We start from the raw sequence: 24,881 nt of genomic DNA, 5'->3' as shown, positions 1-24,881 counted from the left end.
TGAAGCCTGGCACTAAGAGAGAAATATGGTTTTCCGGTAGTGATGACCTCCCCAAGAGAACACGCCTCTCGGAATGGATCTCCTTCATCCCTTTCCAGGAGAGAAGAGGAACACAAGAAGAAGTGCCTGGTGCAGAGCCCCAGTTCCTACTTCATGGATGTGAAATGCCCAGGATGCTATAAAATCACCGTCTCTAGCCATGCGCACACAGTAGTTTTGTGTGGCGGCTGCTCTACTGTCCTCTGCCAGCCTACAGGAGGAAGAGCAAGGCTTACAGAAGGGTGCTCCTTCAGACAGAAGCAGCACTAAAAGCACCCTGAATCAAGAAGAACAGGAAACCATCCCAATAAACACATTTCAGATTTAAAAAAAAAAAAAAGAGAAAGACGAGACCAACCCAGGGTGGAGAGTCCAATAGGAGATGCCCATATACATCCAGGACCCCGATTCAGTGTGACAGTGAATGAGAAACAGCCTCAAACCCACAGATGGGAGCAGGAGAAATCTGCCCTCTCTCCATCGCAGTCTGAGTGGAGGGGGACGACCCCGCTAAGAATCTATGAAGACTTGACAGCCCTCATGCAAGCTTCAAGACCCACAAAGGGGACCACAGAGTGAGTCTATCTGCATGCCCAGTTACTGACCAAAGCAAATGCAAACCACCTGGGAAAATCCCACCTTCATCCAGACCTTAAAAATACTCACAGGTCAGGCTTCCCTGGTGGCGCAGCGATTGAGAGTCTGCCTGCCGATGCAGGGGACACGTGTTCGTGTCCCGGTCTGGGAAGATCCCACATGCCGCGGAGCGGCTGGGCCCATGAGCCATGGCCGCTGAGCCTGCGCGTCCGGAGCCTGTGCTCCACAACGGGAGAGGCCACAACAGTGAGAGGCCCGCGTACCGCAAAAACAAACAAACAAACAAAAACCTCACAGGTCAAGTTCCAAGGAAAATGAGAAGCTCATTGTCAAAAATCAAAGCACACAAAGATCATAAAACCATGACTTAAAGCCAGTAGAAGCGACATATGCAGAAACTGAAATTATTAGTTGCAGAATATGAAATGACTATGTTTAGTGTGTTTAAAGAAGTAAGAGAAGCTTAAAATATGACCAAAGAGTAACCAAGAAGAGGTGGAAAAGAACCAATTAAAACCTCTAAACTGAAAAATTTTTAATGACTGTTTAAATCCACTTTACTGTAGTTGACATATAATAAACTGTACATATCCGAAGTGCACAATTTGACACGTTCTGACAAACATGCACACCATGAAACTATCACCACAATGAAGAAAATGGACAAACCCATCACCCTTAAAACCTCCTTGTGCTCCTTTGTAATCCCTCCCTCCCACCTCCCTCCAACCCCTTCCAAGGTCCCAGGTCCACAGGCAACTGCTGATCTGCTTTCTCTTACTAGAAATTAGTTTACGTTTTCTCGAATTTTATATAAATGGAACTATACAGTGTGTACTCTTTTGTCTGGCTTCTTTCTTACAGCGTAATGATTTGAGATCCATCCATGGTGTAGCATGCAGCAGTGGTTCATTCTTTTCTTTTTTAAAAAATTTATTTATTTATTTATTTTTGGCTGTGTTGTTGGGTCTTTGTTGCTGTGCGCAGGCTTTCTCTAGTTGCAGTGAGTGAGGGCTACTCTTTTGTTACAGTGCGCGGGCTTCTCATTGCGGTAGCTTCTCTTGTTGCGGAGCACGGGCTCTAGGCACACGGGCTTCAGTAGTCGTGGCACGTGGGCTCAGTAGTTGTGGCTCACAGGTTCTAGAGCACAGGTTCAGTAGTTGTGGTGCATGGGCTCAGTTGTTGTGGCTTGCAGGCTCTAGAGCGCAGGCTCAGTAGTTGTGGCACACGGGCTTAGCTGCTCCACGGCATGTGGGATCTTCCCAGACCAGGGCTTGAACCCATGTCCGCTGCATTGGCAGGCGGATTCTTAACCACTGTGCCACCAGGGAAGCCCGGTTCATTCTTTTTTATTGCTCAGGAATATTTCATTGTATGGATATAAGTTTTTTTGTCCATTCACCTGTTAACAGACATTAGGGTTTTTCTAGATTTTTGGCTACCACAAATCAAACTGCTATAACATTCATGTACAAGTTTATATGGACATCTGCTTTCCTTTCTCGTGTAAATACTTAGAACTGCTGTATCGTATAACAGATTTATGTTCAAGTTTTAAAGAAACTGTCCAACTGTGTTCCAGACCACACCACTTAGATTCTCAGCAGCCGTGTGTGTCTCGCAGGCTCTCCACACCTCTGCCAGCACTTGCTATCACCAGTCTTTTTAGTTTTAGACATTCTGATGGATGCGTGGTAGTATCTCACTGTGGTTTTAATTTGTATTTTCCTAAAAACTAATGATGTGGAACATGTTTACACGTGCTTACTTGACATTCACATACCTTCTTTAGTGAAGCATCTATTCAAATATTCTGCCTGCTTCTTCTAAAACTGTTTTATTTTCTTAATGAGATTTGAGATTTCTTTTTATATTTTGAATATAGTTCCTTATTAGGTATAGTATTTGCAAGTATTTTCTCCCACACTGTGCCTTGTCTTTTCATAACAAGTAACACTAAAAGCATATTATATGTACTAACATCCAAATAAACATAGTGAAAGACAGAATTCATTAACTGAAAAATGTATCTTAAGACATTATCCAGAACACAGTACAAAGAGACAAAGAAAGTGAAAATATAAAAGAGTAATTAAGGATAAAATGAAAGATATAACATGTCTAATCAAAGTTCCAGAGAAGAAAAAAGAAAGAATGTGGAAGAAGATATACCTGTAGAGATAACAGTAGAGAACTTTCCAGCTATGTTGATAGATGCCAATCCTCAGAATCAGTAAGTTCAACAAATCCCAACAGGAGAAATTAACAGAAATGTACACTTAGTTCTTCTGCTCAAAACACAGAATTATTTAATCCTAATTTCATTAAATCTCAAAACCACTATATGATAGTAAAGGGATTTTTGACATCAAATAATATAAAACCACAAAAACAGGAATGGAGACAACAAGAATGTTTGGAAGCTGGAGAGAGAATGGATGAGAAGTAACTGACCTAGTAGATCTGAGACAAACCTCAAGAGAGAAGAGGTGAAACTGGATGAAGAAACCAGTTATATCACAGAACCTTCAAAGGGCTCAGGAATTGGCAAAACTACGTACCTCTGGAAAGGGGGATGAAATGTAAGGCACCTAAAATAAAGCAAACTGAGTGAAAGATATTTAAGAAGCACTCAAATCCCTAGATCTCCTCCCCAACTCTATGATCTAGGTGACTGCCTTTCTCTTACCCTGGCGGAAGTCTAGAAGTTTATTCTCTAGACAACTGAAACGTTATCTGGCCTGGGAGATGACAGTCCCAGCTGAGTCCTGGGTACCATATGGAAAACAAGGAGACTAAGTGACCATATTAATAATAAATGCTTCCAGAAACAAACACATATACAGTCAATTGATTTGACAAAGGTGCCAAGACAATTCAATGGGGAAAGGATAGTCTTTGCACCAAATGGTGCTGGGGTAATTGGATATTTACATGCAAAAGAATAAACTTGGCCCCCCTACTTCATACCATACACAAAAATTAACTCAAAATGGACCACAGACCTAAATATAAGAGCTACAACTATAAAGCTCTTAGAAGAAAATATGGGGGGTGGGGGTAGGATCAACTGGCCTTGGCAACTTAGTGGATGTAGAGGAATAGAGCACAAACGGACTCAGATTTAGCCTGACTGGCTGAGAAAACAGCAAAGAAGTATAGATACTTTCAGGACACCTAAGTAAAATGCTTGCTTTCCTTCTGGGAGTCTGGAGTTCTGGTGCTTGCTAGACAGAGGCTGCCCACATGAGCAGCTCCCAATAAAACCCCAGGGCTCGGGGCTCTGACGAGCTTCCCCGGCAGACATTTCACACGTGTCATGATTAGCGGTTGGAAGAATTAAGTGCATTCTGTGTGACTCCACTGGGAGCGGACTCTTGGGAGCCTGGTTTCCTCAGATGTCACCCCGTGCCCCTCTTCCCTCTGTTGCTCTTGCTCTGTGTCCTCTGACTGGAGGAGGTTGCAGCCGTGAGCACAACCATAATGCTGAGCCCTGTGAGTCCTCCAAGCAAATCACCGACACCGGCGGTGGTCTTGGGACCCCTGATACAGGCATACATAATAAGAATAAATCAATTTGCCTTTATACCATAAAGTTAAACAAGATCTTTAAAGTTCTGTTGGAAAAGTAAGTTCCAAATACTTACGACAGTGTGTGCATATAACCTGGAGGTTCCCAAACTGGCAGGGCAACAGTCATATGGGGAGTCTTCCAGGCCCACCTCACACTTACTGAATCAAAAGTTCCGCCAATGGGATCTGGGCCTTTCTTTTTTTTTTAAATACATAAATTTATTTATTTATCTACTTTTGGCTGTGTTGGATCTTTGCTGCCGTGCGCGGGCTTCTCTAGTTGTGGCGAGTGGGGGCTACTCTTCATTGCGGTGCACGGGTTCTAGGTGCACGGGCTTCATCAGTTGTGGCACGTGGGCTGAGTAGTTGTGGCGCATGGGCCTAGTTGCTCCATGGCATGTGGGATCTTCATGGACCAGGGCTCGAACCCGTGTCTCCTGCATAGGTAGGCGGACTCTTAACCACTGCACCACCAGGGAGGCCCGTGGGCCTTTATTTCTTAGACAACCTGACTTCATGACCTGCAATTTTAGGAGAGCAGAACTTTCGCAGCCTCCTGCCTCAGCAGCTGCTAATGGGCATGAATCACACCAAATCAGCAACCTGTCTTTCTCTTCCAACCCACAGGCTGCTGGATCTGTTCCTGGTTGCTGTAGCCCACAGACAGAAGGTTCACTGTGCCACCATTCTATATCCAGGATATACACAAAAACATTTTTGGAGAAGGACATTTTTAACATCTTATTAACTTTAAAAATGCACGTAGGGCTTCCCTGGTGGCACAAGTGGTTGAGAGTCCGCCTGCCGGTGCAGGGGACACGGGTTCGTGCCCTGGTCCAGGAGGATCCCACATGCCGCGGAGCGGCTGGGCCCGTGAGCCGTGGCCGCTGGGCCTGCGCGTCCGGAGCCTGTGCTCCGCAACGGGAGAGGCCACAGCAGTGAGAGGCCCGCGTACCACCCAAAAAAAAAAAAAAAAAAAAAAAATGCATGTAAAAGTGCTTTGTAGACAATAAAGTACTTCACAAAGGTAATATATTATTAGGCTGAAAAGGCAGGTGTGTGTGCCATAAAACACAGTAACATCTTAGATGTCATGCTTCTAGGCCAGAGTTATACCTCCTCGCTAGCTCTCTACCTTCCTCTAATTATAAGCTCATGTAAAGGCTACAAACACATTTTTTTTTTTTTTTTTTTGGCGGTACGCAGGCCTCTCACTGCTGTGGCCTCTCCCATTGCGGAGCACAGGCTCCAGACGCGCAGGCTCAGCGGCCATGGCTCACGGGCCCAGCTGCTCCGCGGCATGTGGGATCTTCCTGGACCGGGGCACGAACCCGTGTCCCCTGCATTGGCAGGCGGACTCTCAACCACTGCGCCACCAGGGAAGCCCTACAAACACATTTTTAATTTTGGTTTCAGGTTCCAGTTTTGTTGCTCTTGAAATGTAAACATCATTTCCATGTTAACAAGAAACAACTTCATCCTGGAAAAGATCACAGACCCATCACATCAAAACATCAAAACTCACCTTATTACATTATTGGAAGGGAATCCTTTCCTCCTGAGTCCCTTCCCTTTATCATATACACACATACCCCGCCTCAATACACAAAGCCTACTCAATGTATTTACTTCACCTTCCCTAAAGCTCAGGTCAGGAAATCTTAGAACTCAAAAGGATCTTCAAAATTCTGTTGTACAGGTAAGTTCTGAATGCTTCCGACAGTGGGTACATGTAACCTGGAGGTTCCCAAACCTGGCAGGGCAACAGAGTCATATAGGGAGTTTTCTAGGCCCATTCCAAACTTACTGAATCAAAAGTTCTGCCAGTGGGGCCTGGGCCTTTATTTCTTATGACTTTCTGAAGCACATATGCCTGACGGAACCCCACAAAGGCTCTAGATTTGGAGTGGACAAGTATATCAGAAGGCAGGAATAAGAAGAGGATTTGTGGAATGATCTTTAGAAATTGAAGGGTAAGGAAGGAGAATCCTTAATCTTGACATTAGGAATAGTCCTCCTTAAGTGGCACAAGGATTAGTACATTGGAACTAAAAAGAAGAAAATATAATCTAGTATACCATTTGGCTCTGCAGTGGCTAATATCTGAAAAATCTAAAATAATAAACACCATTAAATAGTTTTCAACTTTATAACCAATGTATAAACAAAGTATAAAGTCTTAACTATACTTAGATAAAAGTACACAAATATTATCAACATTGACAACATAAAAGTACAGCTGAGGGCTTCCCTGGTGGCGCAGTGGTTAAGAATCCGTCTGCCAATGCAGGGGACATGGGTTCGATGCCTGGTCTGGAAAGATCCCACATGCCGTGGAGCAACTAAGCCCGTGCACCACAACTACTGAGCCTGCTCTCTATAGCCCGCGAGCCACAACTACTGAGCCCACGTGCCACAACTACTGAAGCCTGCACGCCTAGAGCCCATGCTCCGCAACAAGAGAAGCCACCACAATGAGAAGCCCGCGCACTGCAACGAAGAGTAGCCCCCACTTGCTGCAACTAGAGAAAGCCCGCGCACAGCAACAAAGACCCAACACAGCCAAAAATAAATAAATTAAAAAAAAAAAAAAAGGGCCTCCCTGGTGGCGCAGTGCTTGGGAGTCTGCCTACCAATGCAGGGGACACGGGTCCGGGAGGATCCCACATGCCGCGGAGCGGCTGGGCCTGTGAGCCATGGCCGCTGGGCCTGCGCGTCCGGAGCCTGTGCTCCACAACGGGAGAGGCCACAGCAGTGAGAGGCCCACGTACCGCAAAAAAAAAAAAAAAAAGAAAAGAAAAGTACAGCTGAAAAAGCTGGAAGGTAGGACAGGAGGGAAGGGGAGACGGAGAAAAGGGAGGGGGTGCTAATACTCTCATCTTACAAGAAGGGAGGTCCAGAGACATGGTTTAAAGTTTATCATACAAAGAAATAGAGACTTAAGTATATCATTTAAAGTCACAATGGTAGCCAATAAAAGAAATAAAATCGGAAATCAATAATAGCAAGTTGGAAAGTACAGAGGCAAAGTAACTTGCTCAGACTTAGCTTGTTAGAAAGTTCTGAAGCCGTGTCTGAGCGTGGGCCCTCCGCACTCCAGGCCGGTGCTTCTTCCAGTGTATAGCTGTGCCAAGCACATGCCAGGGGGTGACCCGCCCAAGGCTACACACCTAGTTAGTGGCAGAGCCAGAAAAAGAAACTAATTCTCCAGCCTGAAAATTATTTGGAAAACTTATTACTAAAACTTCCAGAAAAGACCATGGTGAAAATTTCTCATTCTTCCTTCTCTCATTCATTCACCCTCATTCATTCATTTCTGCTCATTCTTTTAACATGTATTTCTTAAAAAGAACCCTTTAGGACTTCCCTGGTGGGGCAGTGGATAAGACTCAGTGCTCCCAATGCAGGGGGCCAGGTTCAATCCCTGGTCAGGAAACTAGATTCCACACGCATGCCACAGCTAAGGAGCCCATGTGCCACAACAAAGGAGCCTGCAAGTCACAAAGGAGCCCACCTGCTGCAACGAAGACCCGATGCAACCAGATAAAATAAATAAATATTAAAAAAGAAGAAAAAAAAAGAACGCTTCTACTTAGACAAAATTCCTCACCTATATCAATGTTAGGCCTATGCTCCAACTCTACACCTTATGATAAAGGAAGTTCTCTTTCCTGGAGGCACCTATGAAGACTTCAACCCACCAGCCACTTTGTCTTTTAAGACCTGACAGAAGGATCAAGACATCAACACTGAAGATACAAAGCAAGTCTGCCTGTCCATCTCTTAGTCTAGAGACTAGACCATTTGCTTCCTGGAGACAGGCCATTGTCATGAGCACAGAGGCACACATGCAGCTGCTGCTCCAGGACATGCTGTGGGCGGCAACATGTAACGGGCATGGAGAGCACTGCTCTGCTTGAGACCATCCAGTGCATGGGCCATGGTATGGACTGATAAAACCATTACCACTCAAGTGACTGCCACTTTATAACTTCATAAAAATGTTTGAAATATTCAACAGAAATGACAACTTCTGTGAAAATAAAGGGCAACCTCAGGAAAATGGAGTTGGGAAGCCACAATGGGGAGCTCTCACACACATACCACTAGACACTGGTGCAGATCCCAACAGGAAGAGATGTACTGTGCATCCCCAGAGGAAGTAACACCATTCTACTGCCACCAGCAGCAGGAAGAACAATCTCCTCTTTGCCTGACAACAATTCAGCCAATGTAAAGCCACCATACTTCAAACTCCCAGGTTCCTCCAACAGACTTTTTGTTGACAGCGGCCCCTCCCAACTTCCCCTTCTCCTCTAAAAAAGAGTTTCCTTTTGCTTTAGAGGACTGGGATGTGGTTGTCCAGAGCTGCGGGTCCTGAATTGCAATTCTTCACTGTTCCCAAATAAACTTGTTTTGCTGGTAAAATAATTGGCTGTTTTATTGTTTTCGGTTAGCACTACCCCAAAATTAATTCTTTAAAAATAAATTATAACCCCAATTCATTAGTACCTATAAAAAGCAATTAAAAATTTTCAATTTAATTCACTATTACTTACCCCATTTTCAGTGCGTTTTTCTCCAGGTACATTTATTACATTTCTCTGAGTTCTTTGCTCTTGGGTCTGATGGCCACCTAGAGAAATGAAGGGCAAACTTACTAAAAGACATACTAGAAATGCGATATTTTATCATTTCTTCACTTATTCAAATATTTATTGAACACAAGCATAAAATACCAGGCTGGACAACTCAAAAATTAGTACAGTTGAAAAAATGTCTTATAATCAACCTGTATACATAAAGTTGTTTAAATGAAAATTTTTTCTAATATTCTATTTCAGAATTTTGAAATTGCTTTATATCAAAAAGTTTCTAACACTTAGAAAATGGTCAAGATGGTAAATTTTACGTTTATGTGTGTGTGTGTGTGTGTGTGTGTGTGTGTATATTTTTTAGAATTAACTTTTACTTTTATTTCTCTTTTTCTTGACCTCATCAATTTTATTCTAAAGTTCTTTCTCATTTCCAAGAGATTCATATTCCAATGCCATGTTATCTTGTTCAGGATCACAAAATAATATGGGAATCTTACAATCTGTTTTACAAAATAGCAAAACTCTTGTCGTTGAACTGAATTAGCACAAATACGTGTGTGATCAATGCCATTCACAAACTTAGATACCAAAGCTTATTAAGCCTTCTTTTAAAAGGAACAATATTTGAAGAATTCCTAAAGAAAATAGAGATGAAATTCCATGTCATCATACACAACAGGAACCCAAAGATGCTATACACCGTGTTCCCCTAACTCTCCCAGACCCTCACTACTTAGAAGGCTGGCTGCTCCCTCTTCAAACTCACAGTGGAGGATCAGCCTCCCTTCCTGCCCTGCAAGAAAAGCTGCTGGACGTGGGCCTGGAAGGAGCCTGGCTGCTGCTCTGGCTCAGGGCCCCTCTTCCTCAATGCTCACAAGCCTCTGCAGACAGGGATGGGAAGGACCTGGGATCCCATCGATGGACCCTGAGCAGATACTCCAGGACCTGCCACTTGCTGGTCTCCATGTTGGCCCCGGGGACCCCACAGGAACTCGTAGTGGGCCGGGTTGCTGTGGGGCACCTGCTGGTACTCCAGGTAGCCCTCCTGCACCCACACTTTGGTGAGCAGCTCCCTGGGCTCCCCATAGATGCAGTGCTGCTTCCTGCATACACCCCCATGACGCTCAGTGCTTCCCAGACCTCCTCCTCAGAGGCACATTCACCCTGCAGGAGGATCACGGCCAGAAGCATCACCAGGAGGCCAACCTTGGACATGCTCTGTGCATCGGTCAACATGGCATCCCAGGTGAGGCCCAGGGTGGGGACCAGGACATAGGTGTGCTTGTTGGGGTCCACCTCCTTCACGTCCATGCCACAGACAGCTGCATGCACTCGCAGGCATGGCTGAAGACCACGGGGAAGTGGTCCCAATGGTCCCGGAGGATCATACTCAGCATCTCCGCCTTGGAGGTCAGCTCCTTGGTGCGATACTTGAGGAGCAGGAACCCCACCAGGTCAGCCATCAGCACACCAAGTGCCTCCTGGGACAAGGACTCGGCCTGGGTTGGGGGGCGGGCACGGACTGGGGAGGAGGAGGAGGAGGGGGATGCAGCCTCCTCCCCCTCAGTCCCGAACAGCTGCACCTCCACTGGGCCCTGGGCCTGGACTGGGGCCTGAAGGTCTGCCTCAGGCTTGCAGAGCTCACTCATCTGGACCAGGGGCCTGATGACTGGGATCGGGCCGCCGACAGGAGTGTGGGCAGGGGTGACAGATGGGGACCATGGGCAGGTCTTCTTCTGAGGGGTGCTCTCGGGCCTCACAGGGGCACCCCTCCTGGGCGGCCTGTCCCCTGCCAACCTCACCTTGACTCCTGGCACTGCCTGGGCCTCCTCTGCTCTGTGACCTGAGGACACGGTCCTCAGACCTGGGCCTTCGCCTTCCGGTTCCTGGAGCCCTCTTGGGTCCTGGATGAAATGCTGGCTGGAACAGGCTACCTCCCGGTCAGCTCTGAGCCTCCGACCAGCTGCACCCCGTGCAGAGAGTGACTCTGTGCCCCAGACTGGAGGCTGGGTGGGAGCTGCAGCACCCCTGACCGCAGGGGAGGGTCCAAGAAGAAGCACACCTTCCAGTGGTGCCTCTTTGCTCACAGCCAGACTTCAGAGTTTCTTCTCTGTTGTTTTACCACAATTAATTTTTATTAAAAATTAAAGCTTGGACTTCCCTGGTGGCACAGTGGTTACAAATCCAGCTGCCAATGCAGGGGACACGGGTTTGAGCCCTGCTCCGGGAAGATCCCACATGCGGCGGAGCAACTAAGCCCGTGCGCCACAGCTACTGGGCCTGCGCTCTAGAGTCCGCGAGCCCCAACTACTGAGCCCGCGTGCCACAACTACTGAAGCCCATGCGCCTAGAGCCCGTGCTCCGCAACAAGAGAAGCCACTGCAATGAGAAGCCTGTGCACTGCAACGAAGAGTAGCCCCTGCTCGCCGCAACTAGAGAAAGCCTGTGCACAGCAACGAAGACCCTACGCAGCCAAAAATAAATAAATAAATTTATTAAAAAAAAAATCTTACTCTTCTTATGTATAAAGCAAAGCTACTGGGTACATAAACAGATATACAGTACATCTGATAGGGGGAAGACAGGGGCAAGTAAGAATACTATATCCAGTAAAGGGCCCTTAGGGAGGTGATAATGAAAAATGAGGTTAAACAAATGGGAATGACAGAGTATGACACTGAACAGTCGAATATACAGTAGCCATTTCATCACAGCTATTATATTTCCTATTAGCAGAAATTACGCATACACACATCCTAGACTACAGCATCTATCAGTTTACAGGGTAAATTAAATTCTTAGTTATTAGTACTTTTAAGAAATAAGGTACTCGGGTTAATTTAATATTCTATCATTGCTGCCTCTTGCAAACAGCAAGCCATCAAATTAGAATACTATAGAACACACAACATTGGAATTATATCAAGTGCCACTTAATCTTTGATGGTAAAGAAGAAACTTGATGGTCTTGCATTCTGGAGTCAGAAAGTAATAGTAAGAGCTGACACTTAGTGAGCACTGCGCCAGGACGCCTCATTAACTGCCACCACAAGCCAATGCACCCGCACGTAAGGAAACGGAGCCACAGGGATGGAAGTCACATGCCCAAGGTCCAAACTGAGTAAGCAGCAGGGCCGGTGCTGAACCCAGGAGGCCTCGCTCCAAACTCCATCACACCAGCCCCCGGATTCTAGCTTACACTCTGCACATGACCTGCACCGAGTTACTTTACACATTAAGCTTCTGTTCCCCCAGGTATACAAGGTGATTGAAGGACATGTCCTCCACACTCTCCTCTAGCTTCCATATAGAGAATTCCTACTGTTTTAAGTCAGGGTTGTCCTTTTCTTCTTGTTATATCTTATAGTTCTACAGGCAATAAATACTCAAATGTAACTCCTTTTAAACAATATATATCACTGACAACTGGCTTGTCCTCAGCTCTGTGGGGAGCAGAGAGGAAACATGAGTCTTGGATCTTCACCTCTGGCTGCTTAGAATATAAGCTGGAGGGCTTCCCTGGTGGCGCAGTGGTTGAGAGTCCGCCTGCCGATGCAGGGGACACAGGTTCGTTCCCCAGTCCGGGAAGATCCCACATGCCGCGGAGCGGCTGGGCCTGTGAGCCATGGCCGCTGAGCCTGCACGTCTGGAGCCTGTGCTCCACAACGGGAGAGGCCACAACAGTGAGAGGCCCGGGTACCGCAAAAAAAAAAAAAAAAAAAAAGCTGGAGGAGAAGTTCAGTGAACAGAAATAAAACGGAACACAGCACCCAATGAGAGCTGTTCTACCTGCCACCTTTCTTCTTGAGCTCTGAGAGAGAGGCAGAACATGCAGAAGCACAGGCAGAGGAAAAAGGGAAGAGGGTGGAGCATCACAGCTGGAGGAAGATGGAATTCTGAGTTAGGGCACGACAGGGAATGAATATGCAACTAAGAATATGGTGGAAGAGAGAAAGAAGAGACAGTGAGGTTGAGGAGATGAGCAGGGTCCCATTACAAATGCCATCAAAGCTAAGCTGAGGAGTATTAAATAGGGAAGCAGGGACTTTGCTGAAAGTCGTGAAAAGTGATGAGAGTCGTGTGATGAATTTGGTTCTTCCAATCCTGACCAATCCTCCATACCAGCCCGGGTCGAGAAAGGTGTACTCCCTGGCACCACTCCCCTCGGAGCCTCCTTCATCCTGGTCTCCTGCCTTCAGTGCAGCAGCTCTCTACTCTCCCCTCCAGGTCCAACTCCCTCTTCAAGGCCCTCGTCTCGAGCCCCATCCCCCTGGGACGCATTGTCTCCCTAACCTCAAACAGCTCAGCATCCAGCTCTTCCACTGTCTCAGGTGTACTTGCCACGTCAGCACAACGAGACTGAGCAGCATCCGGTGTGACAGTGAAGGTCAACTGGAAGGTCAGTGCTGTCCCATTCCTTGTAACTCTAGACAGTTCTCTCAAGTATCCCTAACGCTTCCAGACTTTACAGAGTGAGAACAATATAAGACCTTCCCCCCATTCCACCATCCTGGGACAGTAAGGGTTATGTACATATATTATAATGATTAAAGTAAAATATAAAACTTTTCATTTAACTATAGGGTATAAATATTTGGAGCACTCAGGTAGAGAGTTAAAGTAAGTTCTTAGCACTAGAACAGCACTTTAACTGCCAGCTAGTCTAATCCTCCTCAGGAGGAGTCCGTCCAGAGAGGCAGGGCCCTTTTCTAAGGTAGAAATGGATGAAGAGCTAGGCCTGGAGTCTTGGTCTCCTGACTCCAGATGACCAGCACCCAGTGGAATAAAAACGAGAAGGAGGGCTTCCCTGGTGGTGCAGTGGTTGGGGGTCCGCCTGCCGACGCAGGGGACGCGGGTTCGTGCCCCGGTCCAGGAGGATCCCGCGTGCCATGGAGCGGCTGGGCCCATGAGCCATGGCCGCTGAGCCTGCGCATCCGGAGCCTGTGCTCTGCGGTGGGAGAGGCCACAACAGTGAGAGGCCCGCGTACCGCAAAAAAAAAACAAACAAAAAAAACAGAAGTAATGATGCATTGTGAAAAACAGCATGATATTTACAGCTATGGGAAGATGATTTTAAAGCAGACAGTAGCTCATCCTAGGGGCAAAATATCCTTTAATTAAAAATACAGGGACTTCCTTGGTGGTCCAGGGGTAAAGAATCTGCCTTCTAATGCAAGGGACGCAGGTTCGATCCCTGGTCAAGGAACTAAGATCCCACACACCATGGGGCAACTAAGCCCACGCGCCACAACTACTGAGCTTGCGCACCTCAACGAGAGAGCCCGCATGCCACAAACTACAGAGCCCATGCGCCCTGGAGCCCGTGCACCACAACCAGACACAGAAAAACCTGCATACCACTAGAGAGAAGCCCGCGCACTACAACGAGGAACCCATGTGCTGCAACAAAGACCTGAAGTAGCCAAAAAAATAAATAGGTATTAAAAAAAAATACAGCTAGGGACTACCCTGGCGGTCCAGTGCTTAAGACTCTGTGCTTCCAATGCAGAAGACGTGGGTTCAATCCCTGGTCGGGGAACTCAGATCCCATAAGCCATGTGGCTCAGCAAAAAATAAATAAAGAGGGATAACTTGTAATAAAGGAATCTTCTTTTTACAAAAGGATGTCCTTTCATTGTTTTTTTTTAAATACCAGAAGTAATCCATAATCACCGTTAAATAACAAAGGTTTCTTTCTTAACTGTACAGTGTATATGCTTTCCAAAAAAAAGATTCCCTTATTTTAAATTTTAATTAAAAAATAAGTAGTTTATGGGAAATTGGTATTGACATATACACACTGCTATATATAAAACAGATAACTAATAAGGATCTACTGTACAGCACAGGGAACTCTACTCAGTACTCTGTAATGGCCTATTTGAGAAAAGAATCTAAAAAAGAGTGGATATATGTATATGTATAATAGATTCATTTTGCTGTATACCTGAAACTAACACAACATTGTAAATGTACTATACTCCAATAAAATTTTTTTTAAAAAGTAGTATATTCCTATCATTCAAAATTCAAAAGGAAACAGGCTTCTCTGGTGGTGCAGTGGTTGAGAATCTGCCTGCCAATGCAGGGGACATGGGTTCGAGCCCTGGTCCAGGAAGGTCCCACATGCCGCAGAGCAACTAGGCCCGTGCACCACGACCACTAAGCCTGCGCTCTACAGCCCACGAGCCACAACTATTGAGCCTGCACACCACAACTACTGAAGTCCGCGTGCCTAGAGCCCATGCTGTGCAACAAGAGAAGCCACCTCAATGAGAAGCCCGCGGGCCACAACGAAGACCCACACAGCCAAAAATAAATAAAATAAATTTTTTAAAAAAATTCAAAAGGAACCAAAAGATATAAATGACCAATTTTCCCTCCCTCCTTCCCCTACCCAGCAGCCTTCCCCCCAGGCTAGCCATGTTGCCAGTTTCTTACTTATCGTTCCAAAGGTATTTCATACACACAAGCCAACACAGAATACGTCATTACTCTTTCATCTCTGTTACACAGGAGGCAGCATGTGTGTACACTGTGCTTATTCACGTGACAAGTGCAGGAAGTGGTTTGGGACAGGGCACAGAGCAGATGTACTCCGGTTTCTTCAGCCGACGCCCCTGGAGGCATTGAAGGCTGCTCCTACCAGCAGTGCCCATGACTTACACTATGTATATGTCATTTTGTATGTGTGCAGACACAGCTTTAGGATAAATTCTCAAAAGTGAGATTGCTGGGTGAAAGGTTTCATGCTTTTGTAAGCTTAACAGATACCACCAAACTGCCCTCTACAGAAGCTGCCAACAATGTGGAAGACTGCCTGTTTTTCAGCATTCTTGCCAACACTGCGTTATTAAATGTTCTAATCTTGGCCACGTGACAGGTGAACTACAGTATCTCAGTGTTTTTCCTACATTTCTTTTATTAGGAGTAAAGCTGAACTTCTTTGCATATATTTCTGGGTCATGAATATTTCCTTTTCTGTGAACATCGGGTTTGTATATTTTGTCTGTTTTTTTTTTTTTTTACTGTTTTTCTTCTTATCATTTTACGTAAAGGAAATTAGCCCTTTGCAATATGAGCTATACATGCTGTTTCCCAGTTTATAATTTGTCTTTTGACCTTGCTTTAATGTGGTTACTGCCATGCAAAGAGGGTTTTTTTTGGTTTTTTATTTTAATAATTCGGTTTGTCTTTTCTATTATGGTTTAGAGTTAGTTACACTTAGGCCTTGTTCTTTTTTTTTTTTTTTTTGGCCACACTGTGCAGCTTGCAGGATCTCAGTTCCCCAACCAGGGACTGAACCCAGGCTGTGGCAGTGAAAGCCTGGAATCCTAACCACTAGGCCACCAGAGAACTCCCCACTTAGGTCTTGTTCTTATTTTTCTGTTTTTCTTTCTCTCTCCATATACATATATGTGTATATATACACATATATAGATACTATATAAATATATATATATATTTCCCAGAATTTTTATGATCCTTTCATGGTTTCATTTATTCTTAAAATCTAGAGATTTCATCCATGTGATATTTATCAAAAGCAATCCCTTTCAACAGCAGGTCCCCTTACGTGTTTCAGTGCATTACGTGACTAACTTAGGATCCTGAGGAGGAGGCTGAAAGTGTGAAATAATCATAAACTGCAATAACAGAGGTCAAAAAACCTGTGAGATACCAACTCTCCCTCTCACCACTTGTAAGTGAAGGGGGGAAAGTCATGTGAATAATTTAATATTTACTCCTGTTAATTCTTAAATTAATTTTAATTAATTTAATGTTTAAATTAACTTTTATGGCAAAAATTAGCAAATGGGGGAAAAAAGCACTTATCTACCTTGTTCACTGCTCTCGGTTGGGGAATCTTCATGTCGAAGAAAAAATTTCACTTCTTCCCTTCGTGGCCCCCACTTCTGAAGATGTTCATACATCATATAATCAAAGGGTATGGGACGCTCTAGGAAAAAAACAAACAAACAAAAAATCTTACTTTTCTCAGAAACAAAATGACTCGTACCAAAAGTAAAAAATGAATAAAAATAATTTAAAATAAATGTACACATATATTAAAATTCAAGGATATTACAAGCACTGAATTTTAACTTTAATGAAGTGAAAACAAGACCATGAAGGGGAAATAATTTAGGTAACATATAAACAAAGAAGTAAACATAAAAGCAATTTTGCAACATTAAATGGGGAACAGTGAAAAAAATGTCCTTTAGTATATTTATCATGAAGCAGTATGCCTCCCACTCTTTCAAAGAAACACATTAACAAATTGGCTGAATCTTGTTATTCATTAAAATGTTACAGGTGGCAATCAGATGTATAAAGGCTTGACAACACTTGCCAGCACTTGCTGGCAATACAGCTAGCCCACACAAACACTTGTACGTGAATGTTCACAGCAGCAATATTCATAGTAGCCAAAAAGTGGAAACAACCCAAGTGTCCATTAACTGATGAAAGGATAAATAAACTGTTGTGTATCATACAATGGATATTTGCAGCCAAAAAAAGAAATTAAGTATTGATACATGCTACAACATGGATGAATCCTGAAAATACGCTAAGAGAAAAAAGCTAGATCAAAAAGTCACGCATTAAAAATAAATAAATAATTTTTTTAAAAAGTCACATATTGTATGATTTATATGAGATGCCTAAAATAGTCAAACACATAGAGCCAGAAAGTAATACAGTGGTTGCCTGGGGGAGGAAGGAATGGGGAGGTACAGAGTTTGGAGATAGTTGCACAACACTGAGAATGTCCTAAAAACCACGAAGTTGTACACTAAAATGGGGATTTTTATGCTATGTGAATTTTATCTCAATTAAAAGGAAATCTTGAAATGTTCCCACTGCTGCTTGTGCTTGAAAGAGAGAAAGGATATCGGCAAGTTCCAAGGCTCACAGCAAACGGCCTGGTGTGGGAGAGGAGCAGGACAAAACCGAACCATATTTTGGCTCCTTTCAACACAGGAGTATGTCTGGGCGAGAGGCTCCTCCTGCTCAGCCTGAGAACCCGACACTGAGTCAAGAGAAAGAGCTGTGCAAGCTGCAGCCTTGTCATACATTCAAGGTGTGATTTACTGTTCAGTCCTAGATAAGTGCCAGACTTCCGTAAGGAAGAAAACCCCACCATTCATAGAAATGCAGCGCACATTGTGCTGCTGCCGTTTCATCTTCCTACATGTGCAGGCAAGCTTTGCCTATTCAGCCAACATCAAGGGCAAGGACATAAATCATCTCATCTCAGTTGAAAATGAAGTCTGTGTGTGCTTAGTTCAACTCTGAACTGAGTATTTGTACAACGAAAAGCAAGCACAAACTGAACACTAATGAAGTAATATCATTCCATATTTTTAGTTTTGAAAGTAACACTTTTTATGGATATAGGCCTATAAAAAAGATTTTTAGGAACTTGTATATTGTAGTTTTATAGCTGTGAGGTCCATGTTTAAGCCTAATCGTGTCCCTTGGTTTTACATAAAATTGTCTTAGGCCATATTTTTATTCATATTGCTTTGGCTTACAAATTTTTTTCACATTAATTAAAATCAGTTTACAATCTCCACTTAAATCTACCAAGTCTGAGCATAACTTTATAAAGTTAAAACTCCAATTTTGCCTTAAAGCCAGTTATTGAAAAAAATGTTTCCCTTTATAAATAAAAAAATTTTAAAGACTAACTTCAAGAAAAGCAAGCTAAGCTTCACTACCTTTTTTAAATAAGAAGGGTTAACTAAAACGTATTTCTGTTTTAAAGCGAAAACAAAACTACCCCACATGTATCATGTAGAATTAATAGCATACTATACCTCATTAGCATCTTATGTAATGGAGAAATCTATGATAAGACTTTCAGCCATTCTTGGATAAGGCAAAAAGAAAATCAAGTAGGAAATTTCACAAAAAGAAAAACTGAAGGTCCTACCTACACTCCTGATTTGCATTAGAGCTGACATACTCGAGGAAGGGAACAACAAAAAGATCAGGATAATAAGCTGGCCAAGTTAACAGATTGTTACAGGCTGGGTTGCGTCCCTTCACACACAAATTCATATGCTGAAGTCCTAACCCCTAGTACCTCAGAATGTGACCTTATTTGAAGACAGGATCTTTAAAGAGGTAATAAGTTAAAATGAGGTCATTAGGGTGCACCCTAATCTAAATGACTGGTGTCCCTTTAAGAAGAGATTAGGACACAGATACAGACGGAAGGCCATGTAAGGACACAGGGAGAAGACTGCTGTCTACAAGGCAAGGAGAGAGGTCTCAGGAGAAACCAACCTTGCTGACACCTTGATCTCAGACCTCTAGCCTCCAGAATTGTGAAAAGATAAATTTCTCTTATTTAAGCCACCCAGTTTGTGTTACTTTGTTATGGCGGCCTGAGCAAAGTAATACACAGATCCACAGAGAAATATTCTCTTCTCAAAAGCACTGACAATTACATTGGAGTATCATATTTCTGAATACTGATGACATGAGTATACCATGTGTTATGGATGCAATCATTTTTATGCAAAGCGTTCTCCAAAATCTGAATATTACCTTAAGGGTTCCTCTGGGGTAAAAAAGACTGAGAAAGGCTGTGCTTTTTCCCCTTCCTTTGAATCTCATCCACCACCATCTCTTCAAGACCTCGCTTTGCTGCTCCAATTTACTCAATGATTTAAGTGTTTACTCAGGGCCTATTATGAGAAACAGGCTGGGCACTGGCGGTATGATGGTGAACAAACAAGTTCCTGCCTTCAGGAATTTTAGTCCAATAAGACAGAGAGAGATGAAAGCTACCATATTATGTTTTGATAAATACAATGACAGTACTGGAGCAAAGGGGAGGGACCCTTAACACACTCTGAGATTCAAGGAAGGGATTAGAGGCAAAGGTGCGTGGATGCTAGGGACTGCTCTAGACAGTGGGAGCAGTGGCTGTGACCCTCTGTGCTCTGAGGAGGTAGGCCTCATTCCTGATGAGGCTAGACCACAGGTTATGATTTCAGATGGCCCTGGAGCCAAGGACTGCAACAAATGAGTGACTCAAGCGGCCAGGGACCACTGGGGCTCTCCCAGACTAATATAAGGGGCAGATAAGGAATAAGAAGTGACAGCAAGCCACAAAAAGCAAGAGTGCTAAGAGGCTAGAGGAGAGCAAACAATGATGGAATGACCAGCCTCTAACATTAGTCCTCTAAAAACTGCAATTACTTAACACCCCTCTTCCTGTAGCTGATATCAGACTGATAACTGAGGACCTGGCCTCTTACTTCTACTTTAGTAAATAGTCCACCATTTATCAAAGTCAAGTTTCTCTCAATGTGTCCTTAAAGTTTTTACTCTGAATCTGAAGGATAACATTAAAAGCACAAGACTTTGGAAGAAAATATTTACAAATCATACACCTAATAAGGGACTTGTATCTACAATATATAAAGAACTCTTACTGGGGATGTAATGTACATCATGGTGACCAGAGTTAACAATACATACTGCAGGGACTTCCCTGGTGGCGCAGTGGTTAAGAATCTGCCTGCCAATTCAGGGGACATGGGTTCGATTCCTGGTCCGGGAAGATCCTACTGCTGCGGAGCAACAACTACTGAGCCTGTGCTCTAGAACCTGTGAGCCACAACTAATGAGCCCGTGTGCCACAACTACTGAAGCCCACGCACCTACAGCCCATGTTCTGCAACAAGAGAAGCCACCGCAATGAGAAGCCCACGCACCACAATGAAAAGTAGCCCCCACTCGCTGCAACTAGAGAAAGCCTGTGCACAGCAACGTAGACCCAATGCCACCAAAAATGAATTTAAAAAAAAAACATACTGCATATTTGAAGTTGCTAAAAGAGTAGACCTTAAAAGTTCTCATCACAAGAAAAAATATTCTGTAACTGTGTGCAGAAATGGATGCTAACTAGACTTACTGTGGTGATCATTTCACAATATACACAAATATCAAATAATTATATAGTACATTTCAAACTAATAAAATGTTGTATGTCAATTATACCTCAATTAAAAAATTATTTTTAAAAAGTGTAAGAATTCACTGATTATCCCTAAGTGTCCTTTAAACACATCCATCTGGACACCCACCTCATACACAGCATGTTCCAACTGACCACTCTCTTGCTTCCTGACTCAGACCCATCCATGCACACAGCTACCTCCTTCCACACGCTGCCAGAGCAGGTGGCCTTGCCAGTCTAGTTCCCACCCTCCTGGACCCCTCCTCTCAGTGCTGTCTGAGGAGCACGCCTTCTCCATGCTCTTCTCTTGTCCTTCCCTCACACTGCTCCCCTCGCCTGGTGTATCCTATCCCAGTTCAATTCCACATCTCCACGAGAATCCACATTATTTTGCAGAATTTTCTGTATTCGGTAATTATATTACCTACACTGATCATCTCTGCCCAGCTAGCTGACAAATCCTTAAATGTAAGAGCCAGTATTAACTCTTCTCAACTTAATAAACAAATATTTATGAAGCACTTACTATTTAAAAGGCTTTGTACACAGGGGAACACGATAGTGTTTTTGTCTTCGTGAAGTTATCGTAGGGAGAAGAAAAGCAGATGAACAACCTGACATGCAACAAACAAAACACTGTAAGGTCTCAGTGGACAGAGAACTCTCGTTTGGTCAGTAGTGATGTCAGAAAGCCTTCACACAAGAACCGGATCTGCTTTCCCAGCTTCTTCCACATGGCTACGGTGAGGGTCAAATCACAGAACACACTTCTTTGCAAACAGCATTTATAACATCCTATCCTCATGCGATAAAATAGTTTTTACTTTACTCAATTCCTTATTACCTCAGATAACAAAGAACCGGAAACAACATTCTGTATTCAATAAACACTGGATTTCATGTACTTAGTCATCTTTATAGAGCCTAATACATACCATTTCCTCTCCACACTTCAGCTAAATGGCAACTGCCTTCTCCAGGTTCCTTGCAAAATTCTACAACATCCCGACATGTTGTTTCTGGTGTTATGGGAACTTCTGTTAAAATCTGTTCATTGTTGCTCAAGAACACGGTTAATATCATCTGTAAGAGAAAGATTAAATTAAAGCTACAACTTAGAGTCATCCATCAATAAAGAGATTAATCTGTAAATTAAAAGTGATCCCCCCACCACCCCAGTCCCCCACTGCCACTCCGCCCTGCCAGAATGCTTACGGGACAGGTTAAGCTGATCCTAAAGTTCATGTAGAAAAATTGAAATATAAGACAAGTCAGGAAAATGCCAAAAGAGGAGTATTAGAAGGAAACTAGCACTACTAGATATTATAAAGCCTCAAAACAGTATGGCAACAGCACATAAATAGATCAACGGGACAAATTATAAAGTCCAGAAACAGAAAATGGTAAATGATGAAGCAGGTATCTCAAAACTGAGGAAGAAAAAGACTATATAATGAATGATGCCTGAGCAATTAAAATACCCATCTGGAAAAAAATGATTCATATTGCATATCATACACAAGCATAAGTTCCTAATAGATCAAATATTTAAATATAAATCACAAAATTGTAAAGATTCCAGACTAAAACTGGATAAATTCCTTTTTATAACCTTGGAGTACAGAGCCCTTTCTACCTATGACTCAAAAACCAGACACCACAGAAAAAGATATATTCAGGTAATAAAACACAGGGATCTTTTACAAAGCAAAAAAGACTAACTGGGGAAAAATATTTGTAACTAATATCACATATAAAAAGCCAATCTCCTCAATATATAAAAGGCTCCTAAAAACTGGTACCAGAAAGACCAAAAATCCAATTTATTTTAAAAAAATGACTGAAGAAATAATATATCACAGTAAAAGAAATGAAAATGGTCCTTAAATGAAGGTATATTATAATGTATTTGAAAAATTAAAAAATAAAAATTGTCCAGCATTATTTTAAAAAAACTTTTAAAAACCCTACCACTTTGATCTAAGAACTCAAGAGATTGTATCACAAGGGATTTTTAAAGAACATTACTCCTAAAGTAAAATTTAAACCAAAGATTTTCTTTAATCTTTTTTTTTTTTTTTTTTTTTTTGCGGTACACGGGCCTCTCACTGTTGTGGCCTCTCTCATTGTGGAGCACAGGCTCCGGATGCACAGGCTCAGCAGCCATGGCTCACGGGCCTAACTGCTCCGTGGCATGTGGGATCTTCCCGGACCGGGGCACGAACCCGTGTCCCCTGAATCGGCAGGCGGACTCTCAGCCACTGCGCCACCAGGGAAGCCCTGTTTAATCTTTGATCAAAGTCAGAAACAAAATCTGCATTTGTCCCAAAATTCTCCTCTCAAAATCTCGGCTGTCAACTAAGTATTTTAGTTCACTGTTAAAATATTTTTTTCTTAGAAGTGCCCTAAATTCCTAAATTTTGAGATTAAACATCTCTATACTGATAGCCAGATTTTATTACCAAAACTAGTAATAGTTATGAACTGTTCTCTTGCCACCAATCTCCCCTTACTCCAACCTACCCCCCCTTCACTGTTGCCAGTTAATTTCCTAAATGTAAATCAGTTGAAGTCATTCCCTTGCTTAAAATATTCAGGAGCCCTGCGCTGCCTAATAGCAATCCTTCCCAAAACATTTATTCGAGTTTATAAACAGGAAACTGGTTTCTTTACTGAGCACTCAAGAGTCTAACATTGTAATGTTCATGTGAATCTCTAACTTTTCTCCCCCAGAGACTCTTATGGGGCTTGGATTTCCACAGAATGCCCTCCGAGAAAGCCTAGACTACAAGATAAACTGCAAACTCCTATCACAGGTAAAAGATTCCTCACAACCTTCCTAGCCTTCCAGTCCTAGTGCCTTCCCACAATGAACCTTGCTCCCTCAAGTCCAAGTTCTCTCAGGCCGCTGTCCCTCTGCCCCAGTGCCCTTACTGTTTGCCTGTAAACTCCTATTCACCCTTCGAAACTCAGCTCATATGCTACACCTTTGCAAAACCTCCCTTCACCACCTCCTCTCACCAAGGAGGCTACATGTTCCTTCCTTTGTGATCCAGTAGCTCTTCACACACATCTTTATTACGTCACCCTAGGCTCTACGTGCCTCCAAGCAATTCACTTTTGAATCTTTTGTTCCCGTTGCCTGATCAGTATCTGACGTATGGGAGGCACTGTGAAATCTGGTCGACTCCACGAATGACAGACAAAATATAAAACCTCCACCACCATACCACAGAACTGAGGAAACACTACTCATGATCTAAGTAAGATACACCCAGTCTGTTGAACAAGCACTTTTCCTTCAGTTCTTCTAGGATGTTATAAACACATTTCTCTTTTATAAGAAATAAAACAGTTATTTCTGCTCACTAACCCACAGGGGAATTTATCTTTAAAAGTTGGGGTCTTTTGGGCTTCCTTGGGGCGCAGTGGTTGAGAGTCCGCCTGCCGATGCAGGGGACACGGTTTCGTGCCCCGGTCCGGGAGGATCCCACAGGCCGCGGAGCGGCTGGGCCCGTGAGCCATGGCCGCTGAGCCTGCGCGTCCGGAGCCTGTACTCCGCAACGGGAGAGGCCACGGCAGTGAGAGGCCCGCGTACCGCAAAAAAAAAAAAAAAAAAAGTTGGGGTCTTTTAAATACTAACATAAATGGCCTGGAATCTATAGAATTTGGAATAAAATTGGTAATTCCTGGATCCAGTGCAAACAAGTCCAGAACTGAAGGGCCTTAATGCTATACCAGTTTCATCAGAACAAGTGGAATTTTTTAAAAATAAATTTATTTACTTATTTATTTTTGGCTGCATTGGGTCTTTGTTGCTGTGCACAGGCTTTCTCTAGTTGCAGCGAACAGGGGCTACTGTTGCGGTGTGCGGGCTTCTCATTGCGGTGGCTTCTCTTGTTGTGGAGCACGGGCTCTAGACACGCGGGCTTCAGTTGTTGTGGCTCGTGGGCTCTAGAGCGCAGGCTCAGTAGTTGTGGCCCACGGGCTTACCTGCTCTGTGGCATGCGGGATCTTTCCGGACCAGGGCTTGAACCCATGTCCCCTGCACTGGCAGGCGGATTCTCAACCACTGCACCACCAGGTAAGCC

General features: G+C 43.7%; 1 protein-coding gene and 1 pseudogene across 2 annotated transcripts in view; one reads left to right on the top strand and one right to left on the bottom strand.

The window, feature by feature from the left end:
* Positions 1-24,881, bottom strand: part of PPP1R13B (protein phosphatase 1 regulatory subunit 13B) — a 75,874-nt gene that overhangs the window by 21,588 nt on the left and 29,405 nt on the right. For both annotated transcript variants that reach the window (XR_009540741.1, XM_060150329.1), the window contains exons 2-4: positions 21,726-21,873; positions 16,648-16,767; positions 8,769-8,845 (exon numbers count right to left, since the gene is read on the bottom strand). Coding sequence is in view for 1 of the 2 variants with exons in the window: in XM_060150329.1 (XP_060006312.1) it covers positions 8,769-8,845; positions 16,648-16,767; positions 21,726-21,873 (345 nt within the window). In the remaining variant the exon portion in view is untranslated. The remainder of the gene's footprint in view (positions 1-8,768; positions 8,846-16,647; positions 16,768-21,725; positions 21,874-24,881) is intronic.
* Positions 74-309, top strand: LOC132519874 (small ribosomal subunit protein eS27-like; annotated as a pseudogene).

The sequence above is a fragment of the Lagenorhynchus albirostris genome, chromosome 1 (assembly GCF_949774975.1).
Source record: "Lagenorhynchus albirostris chromosome 1, mLagAlb1.1, whole genome shotgun sequence".
In the NCBI taxonomy this organism is placed as follows: domain Eukaryota; kingdom Metazoa; phylum Chordata; class Mammalia; order Artiodactyla; family Delphinidae; genus Lagenorhynchus; species Lagenorhynchus albirostris.
This window is presented reverse-complemented; position numbering and strand designations above follow the sequence as displayed.